General features: G+C 33.3%; 1 protein-coding gene across 1 annotated transcript; it reads left to right on the forward strand.

Annotated features, from left to right (window-relative positions):
• The first annotated feature begins 1,944 nt into the window (after positions 1-1,944).
• LOC127737834 (neutral cholesterol ester hydrolase 1-like) lies at positions 1,945-7,686 on the forward strand. The gene is made up of 6 exons (XM_052248774.1): positions 1,945-2,113; positions 2,831-2,941; positions 4,118-4,238; positions 5,068-5,131; positions 6,407-6,528; positions 6,974-7,686. Exons 1-6 carry the CDS (start codon positions 1,979-1,981, stop codon positions 7,627-7,629), a joined length of 1,209 nt encoding a protein of 402 aa, XP_052104734.1. The 5' UTR covers positions 1,945-1,978; the 3' UTR covers positions 7,630-7,686.
• Positions 7,687-10,864: the final 3,178 nt, after the last annotated feature.

Genomic DNA, 10,864 nt, shown 5'->3' on the forward strand with positions numbered 1-10,864 from the left:
ATTCACGGGCTCCTGACTAGGGACAGGCACATACAGAATGTGGCGGGGTTAAACTCGTTTGAAGGCGCCAACCCTCCCCCTAACCTTGGACTGTGGTGTAACAGTACAACATAAGAACAAACTATAAAAATCAGTTCAAAAAGGCTTAACTCATCAGATGGATATAAATAGAAATACATATAACAAAAACACAGAGTGGACGTGGCATGGTACTTATACTTCCCCACAACAAAAAGACACAAAGTACAGATCTGAGAGTACTCGCAGTTACTGACAGCTAGTTCAAAGCCAACAACAACTAATAAAAAAAATCATGCATCTAAGACTAAAACATACTATAATCAAGCTAAAAAAAACACACACAACAGTCGAAAGTAAAAAAAAATGCTTTACATTAAATTATAAATTTTGATGCATATTACGTTTGTGTTGCGGTCTTGGAAACAGGAAATACACTCAAGTAGGTGATAACTTGAATTGGAACTTTTCGAAAGAAATAGGTTAGAAAAGCTTCGTGGGTTAAATGATTATGTTTAGGCGTCCTGACCATCTCTTTTCTTCCGATACAATTGCATCTTGCCGTATTTCAACTGGTACCTAACTTGAATCGGACCGTATTTTGTCGATAAGGAAACAAATATAAGTCGGTTTAAAATAGTTTAACAAAATATGATCCGGCATCATTATTAATTTCTCTATGTACAGAACTGAAACTTCACATTAAATACATATTTCGATATACCATTTTTAGTTATTATATTTTGTTTTCTTCACTTTTGTATATTTGTAGGCTTTTGGCTGACCTTTTGGGGGTATTATATGGAAAGACTACGTACGTATACATAATGTTTTTAATCATATTGTACTAAAACAAATAATATATACTTACAAAAAGGTATAGATAATTAGTATTTTTCAATAACATTAGCATAACATGTTCTCTCTGAAAGCACTTAAATGTATACATGTATTTAAATCAATAGATTATTATCAAAATTATTTTACACTCGAAATTAATCTACCTTTCCTTTAGACACATATGTAAACGGGTAAATATTTGTACATGTAGTGTGTAAAATTTTACCATGTGCTTTAATAAAATGATAGATTGTAAACTTTTGACATTAGATATGACTTTATCACATGGATATCGCATGATAACCTGGATTTCAGGTGGACAAGGTAAGCCCCAGTATTAAATTATTATTTTTGTTATTTTAAACGTACTTTTACATTGTATTAAATTAATATAGATTGTAGTAGCAATAACAATAATAATGTTTAAAGTATAAAACCTAGGCATCTAAGACCACGTTACAAGGGTGAAGAGTACATGTAATATTATCCAACCGAGTAATCGTATTTGAATTATAGGGACGTAAGATATATAGATTATTTAGAGTCGGGGCCTATGATAGCCGACTATACTGTACATGTATGTGTATTTCTCATTATTGAAGGCCGTACGGGGGCCTATAATTGCAAACTACCACTTCATTTTAACTCTGGTGGATAGTTGTCTCATTGGCAATCATACCACATATCCTCATTTTTATATTAAACTGTTGCTTACGTGCATACTTTACATGTCTCTAGGCACTTAGAATGGTAAAACACCAATGACATTAAAGTCAATAGTAGCATAATTTTTTATCAAAATACTGATTTACTTCAATCTTTGACAGAATTTACAAAAAAGGAAAGCAACAAAAAAAATAAAAAGATTTACCAGATAGTTTTTAACATGTTCGAATGAAAAATATGATTAATATTACAAAACCGAAAACAGTAAGAGAATGTTGGTTCTTAAACAACTATGCTAATAGATGTCTTTGAATGATATTTTCAAAAGAATTTTAAGTTGGAAGCATTTTTCTATACATACTAGTAGATAGTTTATCAATAGCACGTTACTCGAGGATTTTATATTTTCTTCAGACAATTCTTTCATTCTATCATCTACCATTGATTTACAACAATGAAGCGATGGGTAATTGCACCTATCATACTTTTTTCCGTGGCGTATTACGCTTACATTCCACTACCAGAAGATGCCATTGAACCATATAAACAACACGTTCCTGCAATAACGCTCAAAATTGTTGAGGATGTTGTAAGTATAATCAATTTTATTCCCTACTTACATTGCTGAATTTACATATCTAAATAACGTTACTACTGTATTTAAATATAAGTTTTAAATGTCAAAGATAACAAAGAAGAAACAAGTAAAGTTCCAAGACAAATTCAATGCTATCGTTCTATATGAAAATGAAAACAATACTTCATAAATTTTATGCGTCCCATGTAACCGCTTTCTTTGTAACAGCGCCATCCGGCCTCTTTGTGAACAAAACACAATGTGGAGTACTTGTCAATAAGAAATCAATCTAACAACACAAAAGCAACCAATAAGTAAACATGTGACCTTCGACCATAGACAATTGGCTAAACATCATGTCAAGTTCTAAATCGCCACGAGTGTAGAAAAGTTTTTGAAAAAAAATAATCAAAGATAATCACAAGATTTCCTTAAGTATTGAAAACCACTGACAAGGTTCTTTAGAAACATTTTTTTCTTTTCAAAGATTGATATTACTGCTATACAAGTGTCTGGAAGTGATAATTTTAAGCCATGATTTTAAGTTATTGAAGATATAACCAAGCTTTGAAATGTGTGTTTCTTCTGCCTGACAGCTAAAGACGTAAAACTATTCATTTTTCGTATACATGTAAATTTCAGGTATGGTTGGGAAAAATCAGATATTCTACATTTATTTATTGGGAAATAATATATAAGCTTAGTATACAACTTATTTTTTTCATGTAGGGACGTCTTGCTGAATTGTTTGGATTCTCCCGCTTAAACGCAACTCGTGCGGTAACGGATGTGTTTCTTATGGCGGGAAAATATCTACATCCCAAAATAGAAGGCGTTGAGGTATAAAAAATTTACTTCATTTTGTTTCCTTGTTTAATTTTTTAGTCCATGATGATCTATATGTACATACTTTAAGCAAGATTATTGGATTCTGCCAAAAATAAGATGGATAAACATGAAATAAATGCTACCTAAATTATGTCTATCTAGAACTTCATCATTATTTGTCCACTTAGCAATTTAAACAGGAAGGTTCCTATAACAATACATTCTTTATTATACACAATAAAAAGGTATGATTATCCACAAGACACCAAAGGCCTATGCTGTAAACAACTATAGGTTACAACAATTAGCAAAACCCATACCGCATAAGAAGCAATAAAAGAACGGAATTAAAAAATGTGACACAATTCAACAGAGAAAAGAAACGGCCAAATTGTGCTAAAAGCAATAAACGAAAACTAATACAGCAGACAGCAACCAACAACAAACACTAAATTACAGGTTCCTGACTTGGAACATGCACATAACGATTGTGGTGGGCTTAACATATTTGTGAGCGATTACTCCTCCCCTTAACCCGAACAATGATGAACAACGTAACATAATAACAAACTGTGAAAAGCAGTAGGAAAAGGCTTTACTTATCAGATCGGCACAAAACGCACCAAAACAACTTTACAAATGGAAACATACGAGTGCCCGAAAGACTATTTCATTTATAAGTCACATATGTTTCCAATGGTCGTTTCATAATAGACATAGATGATACCGTTAATCTTTACCAGCGTCGCTAAAGGCGAAAGCAGGTCTAGTAGCCGTTCGACTCCGTCCGTCCGAAAAACCTTGGGTGTACAACTTTCGTCAAACTTTTCTTGCAGTTTACTACATTCTTTGTGCTAGAAAAACTTTCGTTAAACTTTTCTTGGCTTCTTTGAAATGGAATGATTTCATATTTGGTCTGCAGCTTGATAATATTGATTTGTAGCGGGTAAGCAATGTTAACATCTGCCCTGATATCTGTTTTGCCGATAGTTTGAAAGTTTACAACATTCATTGCATAAGAAAAATTTGTCGTTAAAATTTTCTTGGCTTCAATGAAAGGGAATGATCAGTTACGCTTCAGTATACATGTATATGTTATCAAAATCCCGAAATTAGTATATGTAAAAGCACACTGCTGGAGAATAAAAATATAAAGTCCTTTCTAAAACTTTTGTTTGTCGTGTATAGGCAGAAGAAGGTACATTTGATGGCATTGGCGTGAGAATATACAAACCAACAACTCCGTCAAAAGAATTACGACCCGGTGTAGTGTACATTCATGGAGGTGGCTGGACTTTGTTAAGCGTTGGTAAGAATTATACATGTCTGATGAAAAAGAAAGCCAAATTCCAAGAAGATTGTGGACATTTCTATACAAAAAAATATAAATGATAATACATACTGCATTGAACCTCTATCGAGCGATATATACACAATAAAAAAGTATGTTAATTACACAAAAAAATACTGAACGTCTTTCGTGTAGTTTTTCTTTTACTAGAAAGGGCACATATCCGTCTAACGCAGTCTTTAAAACAACTAAAAGCACGAATTTTAAACTCAAACTTCACACAATTATATGGCCACTGCAATGCGAGTACGGTGTCGCATGTTTACGTTACAATTCAGTTCGTTAAAATAAAGTGTAAAAAATGGAAAGGTGTTTTTGATAGCAAAATGTCTGCTCAAGTTCGGTTTATTAAGACAAATCTTTTTTTAAAAAAAAAGTCATATAGACCTTGATAGGTTCGTTTTTTTTTGTTTACAGGAATATATCGCGGCTTTAATTTCTGAAGTTGTATGACATTGTTGTTTAATGATGAAGTGTTTCGAAAATAGTAACGATAAAATAGAGAAGAAAAAAACTTCAATCAATATTTAGTTCATATTCGCAGAGAAACTCTGACCTACAGAAACACAAAGTTTAAAAATGCCATTGAAAGTCCATTACATGATTAAATGTATGATGGTACTCTCAGTTATTCGGACTCATAGCAAGATTGAAAGGGTACGATTGTTCTAGTGGGTCTCATGTAATTGAATTTATTTTGATAATTAGAAAATTTATTTTTCTTTTTTTTGTGGTCTTCTATTAATTGTTGCAAGTTAACAACACTTGTAATTGTTTTTATTTTAAGACGGATACGATAGATTCACCAGAGCCCTTGCTAAAAAGACTCAGGCTATTGTTGTTTCAGTGGAGTGAGTATTTACAAGGGTCAAACAACCCATCAACTACACTAGAAAAAATAATTGTTCATACTGCCGGTCTATCATATATTTACAACTGCCAAACAACCTCTCAAATGCACTAGAAAAATGATTTATTTATACTGTCGGTTTATAATATAAGTTATCTACGTTCATATCCGTAGATATGGATATTTTAACACCCTGAAGTATCCAAGTACACCCTGAGGCGCAGCCGAAGGGTGTACAGGGTACTGAAGGGTGTTAAAATATCCATATCTACGGATATGAACGTAGATAACGAATTTATCCCCGGTCTTAGTCTAAATCTGGCGATTTTTAGAGAAATTCGACCACAAAGTTTAACGTGTAACCAACGTTTTTTTCATTTTTTAAATATCTTTTATTGAAATTTGGGAATTTGACATATTTTTAACGGGGTGTAGAGTACTACCTTTGGTAGAACCCTACAGGTAGACAAATATAAGATGTTTTTAAACTAGAGACAGAGACAGAGAAACTGAAATGGGTCGAATTTGGCGCGCAATGTTGTGAGAGTTACATCATAAACGGTGTGACGTCAACGTGGGTCATTTGCATAGCTAGGTCAGTAGTACCATTCATTGACAATGTGGCTGCATAGTGATGCATTTACTAAAATGAGTGCAAATAATCGATATAATAAGATAAAATCGTTAGTGGATTAATTTAAATTAGATCATGACGTTCGTCTCACTTTATCGTATACAAAAACCTTATGTGCATGACAATTACAAAACTGTGAAAATTATCAAAAATAAGAACATTCAAGCTAGGATAAAGGTACAGTAAATGGGCTATGTCACAGATTTTGGTAAAATTTTGCATACAACTTTGGCTTAATTGTTGAACTTTAACTAAAAATCCAGAAAAAAAAATAAAGCATTTATCTTTTTATTTTTCTGAAATATTACTGAATAAATGCTTTCAAAATAAGTGAACAGTTGTACAGAAAGCAAATAAAATCGGCGATAAACGTGCAATATGGTATGCAAAGGTTAAACGTTTGTCAGATTTGGTAAGGAGACTGTGTAAAGTGCATGATTCGCAAAATGTGAAACAAAGAAAAATCATAAAAACACGAAAGATATAATTACTTTTTTCTATTTCGGAATAATAAGTTCACAGTAAAGGGTTATACAATGTTTTTACGGTGTAGACCAATTAAACTCTATACTTCTTTTTAATTTGTCATTGAAAGGATTGACTGTACTGAATTATAAACTATTCCTCTTCGATTCATTATAGCTACAGGCTTGCACCAGAACATGTATTCCCAGCAGCGTTTGATGACTGTGTGAAAGCTACCAAATATTTTATGAAAAATGCAGCTACATTTGGTGTTGATTCCTCAAAAATTGGCGTTGCAGGTAGAAATTTGATCTTTGAATAATTATATTGGCTGCATTACGAATATAATGTGCTAGAAATGAAAATTTCTTAATTGATTATTTAGTTAACGATGGAAATCGTTTATTAGAAATAGAAAAATAGAACAATTTGAATATTTGTATAACTCCGTAAGCTATATTTTACCCAAAGATTGATTGGTTATTTGATTAACATCCAGTGGCATATATTGCACGCATGTCAGAACATGAACGTACACTGTCATTATTTACACTTTATATAGTCACCGTTCTAAATATAACCGAAATGCTACCCATAGAATACAATGCATGAAAGAAAACGAAACCAAACCCAGAATCTTACCCTTTCGTCCTAAATAAAGTGAAACATACAATGTTATTGCATTTATCTTGACACTTGTCGTTAAGCGTTTTACTTTTGCCTTAATCTTGTTTTTTTCCATAGGCGATAGTGCTGGTGGAAATTTGGCAATGGCAGTTTCCCTTTATTTTGGGAAAGAAAACATTAAACCGAAGTTAAATTTCCAAGGTCTTATTTATCCTGCATTACAAGCTATGGATTATAACCTATCGTCTTACCGGGAGTTTGATATGTCAATGAGAAATACCTATACACCTGTTACTAAGAAGACAATGATACATTACTATAATCTGTATGGTTTTGGCGGGGATCAGTACGTGGAATACTTTATAGAAAACACTCATACAACACGCGAAACAAAGAAGAAATACCGAAAATTGATTGATCCAAGCCACCTGACGTGGAAGTACCAAATGTTACCAGACGATGACAACTCAAAAGAAAATTTAGAAATTGCAAACAAAGTTGCCAATGTTATACTTAATCCTTATTTTGCACCTTTAATGGCAACAGATGAAGAGCTAAAACTTCTTCCCAAGACTTATCTTATAACAGCAGAATATGACGGTTTACGGGACGAAGGAATGATTTTAGGACACCGCCTACGACGAATTAATCATCCTTTAAATTATAAACATTGGGATGGAGTAGAACATGGCTTTATGATCTATTCATTTTATGATTCATACAAGTCTGGATTAGAACACTTATCTTCATATATTAAAGAAGTTAGTACATGATTCTGTAAATATGTAAATGTTACATACTGTTTTATCTACATAAGTTATGTTAATTGATGTACAGAACTAATTTTAATAGGTGTGATGACTTTTTAAAAGAGTGAACGATATTATTTTAAAACTAATTTTGCATATGCATGTATCAAGTACGAATGAAAGGATATGAAGGTATACGTCAATGAGACAGCAACGGAACGACAAAAAGGTGGAATTTACTGCAGTTCACCGTATTGTTATCAACAAATGACAGGTGTCTCTACAAGCGGACATTTTTAAAATAACCCAAAGTCTGATAAAATGTGAATAAAAATAACAGCGACTGCGACGATCTGCATTGAACTTCAAATTATCAACAAGAACAAAAACTGATTTGACATAAGAGTAACACTGAATTTAGACGGGCACATAAATATGTGGCGTGGTTAAACTATTTAAAAATCCTTTATCTGAGACTAGCTTCGAATTCAATAACTATACATACAGTTTCAAATACTAAACTGGGGCCAGTATCATGAAAACCTATCTTAAGTTTCATTTAAGAGAAAACTTGCGAACGCTTTACGAGAAAGTTACGATGGTGCTAAGAGTGTATCTCCAATCCCCTCGTGGGTTACTCTTAACAATTGTACAGCCATCTTAGTATACACTTACAACTGCGAGTAAAGATAGTACTCTTATCGACTTTTCCGAGGTGACCGTCTTTGGTTTTTGAAGAGAATATTAGAATTCGCGGCAAAATCGGTAGTAAAAGTCATCTGTGCGTTTAATTGAACGGTAGAAAAACATACTTAAATTCAATCCTTGTTTTTATTGTTTGTTCCAGTTCTTTGTTCTTATGTTATACTGTTACACCACTGTTTCAGGTTAGGGGATGGTTGGCGCCTACAAACATGTTGAACCCCGCCACATTCTATATGATCCTATATTTGCCTGCATGTCCAAAGCTCGGTCCAAAGTCATTAGTTGATTGAGCATTTAGTGTTTTTGAGTGGTTGTCGTATAGAGCTCACATGGATGTCGTTGATACATGTCTGTCCTATATGTTTTTTTCGTAAATTGTTTTGTTATAAATTAGGCCATTGGTTTTCTCAATTGAATAGTTTTATATTTTTCATGTATATACCTTTTATAGCCGACTATACGGTATGGGTTTTTCTCATTGTTGAAGACCCTACGATTGCCTGTAATTGTTTACATCCACTTTATCTGAACTTTGGTGGATAGTTGCCTCATTGGCAATCATACCATATCTCCTTATTTTTATATTAAAGAAATATTGTCAATCACTGAATAAAAAACAAAAAATGGGAGAAGCAGGTGCTCCAAACGGTTCGAGGAAAACAAAGGACGATTTTTCTTTCTCTATTGTTAATTTTTCATCTTTTGACGGCGACGTTCCTTTGGCACCGTCTTGCTGTGTTTATATACCCAAACTCGTTCGTTTTGAGTGTGTCCTTGTCTGTAGTGACGTTTAAGATTCCAATGAACGTAATCTATGTATTACTGGCAATTTATTAAGTCAAGAATTTCGTTACCACAAATTAAATTTGTCTATAGATGCATATATTTGGTTTGCGAGTTTGACTGTACCTGTAGAAAAATTACTTATAACAGAATAGCACATATGCAATTTTTACGGTAATGTTGTTTTAGGGTTGTAATTGGGGTACCTTCATGACGAATAACGGTAAAAAATCATACCAAATGACTTAACGGTAAGTTTTGATGCATAACGATAAAATGTACATTTTCTTTATGACGATAAAAAAATCGACTGATTTTGACGAATCACGATAAATTCTTTCCAAAAAATAAAAACGAGTAACTGAAGATTATTTGAGACCTGTGCCGAATCACGATAAGGATATTTTGACGAAAATGACCGTTTGACGTCGGATGGTAAAAGGTATTCATACCCTCTTGTTTACCGATCCTGAAATTTTAGATACGATCCCGGTAAACTCATCAGGACTTAGCACTCCTTTAAATAAACTTATTCTAGAAGGTTACCAATTCAACATTGTTATTAGACCTTAAATATTGTTTTTATTGGTATAAACATTGATTTGTTATCAGTAAATTAAAGACCATACTAAATATTATTGTTATACACATAGGCCCTTTCACGGTAATAGAATCTGTCTATACCTATATTTTGGCATTCAAAAGGTCATGTGTTCCTCTGACTGTTAATGACGTCTTTACACTAAATCAATTGGATGTTGTATGTGTACTGACAGATATTTTAGTCTTTGATACGTGATTTTTTTCATTAGTTGTTATTGGCTTTGAACTAGCTATCAGTAACTGCGAGTACCCTCAGATCTGTACTTTGTGTCTTTTTTGTTGTTAGGGATGTATAAATACCATACCTCGTCCGGTTTGTGTATTTGTTAGCTGTTTATCTACATGGAATCGATCTGATAAGTTAAGCCTTTTCAACTGATTTTCGGAGTTTGTAACTTGACTGTCCCAGGTTAGGGGGAGGGGGTGAGCGCTCTCAAACATTTTAACCCCGCCACATTCTTTATGTGCCTGCCCCAAGTCAGGAGCCTGTAGTTCAGCGGTTGACGTTGGTTTATGTCTGTTATATTTGTTTTGTTATATATTAGGCCGTTGGTTTTCTCAATTGAATTGTTCATTTTTTCATGTTGGGGCCTTTTATTGCCGACTATATGGTATGGGTTTTTGTCATTGTTGAAGGCCGTTCGAGTGTCTATAATAACTTACATCCACCTCATTTGAACCTTGTAAGATAGTTGTCTCATTGACAACCATACCACATCTTATTTTTTATAAGAAACGCCAACTTTAACAAAGACAAATCATAAACAATGCTGACAGTTATTCAGATGAAAAAATGCTGTTACATGTACTCGGGACATTTTCCGATTCTATAATCACGGAAAAATCCTACAGTTTTCTAGGAAATCCAATGGACTTGATCGACTTTTGAAGATCCTTATAGGTATCCTATTTTGCTCTCTTGAACGCACAAACAAGAACATTTTATCAACTAAGAGAGATAGGGGTGCCCCTGACCACTCTTAGAAATCTCTGTTAAGTTTTCAGTTAAAAAAGAATGCTAATACACTTAAAATTTGCTAAGAGTAATCAAAGACGATCTTATTATAAGTTGATTATCGACGTTCGAGATACTCAGTCGTTAAGATTACAACTAAGAGAGCGTTCCAAGAAGGATAAAGAGTATTATTATACTTTACGTTAAAATGCC

Source organism: Mytilus californianus, unplaced genomic scaffold, assembly GCF_021869535.1.
Source record: "Mytilus californianus isolate M0D057914Y unplaced genomic scaffold, xbMytCali1.0.p SCAF_4, whole genome shotgun sequence".
In the NCBI taxonomy this organism is placed as follows: domain Eukaryota; kingdom Metazoa; phylum Mollusca; class Bivalvia; order Mytilida; family Mytilidae; genus Mytilus; species Mytilus californianus.

What these genes read in the sequence shown, in the direction of transcription:
- LOC127737834 (XM_052248774.1), top strand. Translation starts at nt 1,979, where the DNA reads ATGAAGCGATGGGTAATTGCACCTATCATACTTTTTTCCGTGGCGTAT. An exon ending in CTGGACTTTGTTAAGCGTTG is followed by an intron (nt 4,239 to 5,067) that starts GTAAGAATTATA and finishes TTTTATTTTAAG; the next exon opens with ACGGATACGATAGATTCACC. An exon ending in CTCAAAAATTGGCGTTGCAG is followed by an intron (nt 6,529 to 6,973) that starts GTAGAAATTTGA and finishes TTTTTTCCATAG; the next exon opens with GCGATAGTGCTGGTGGAAAT.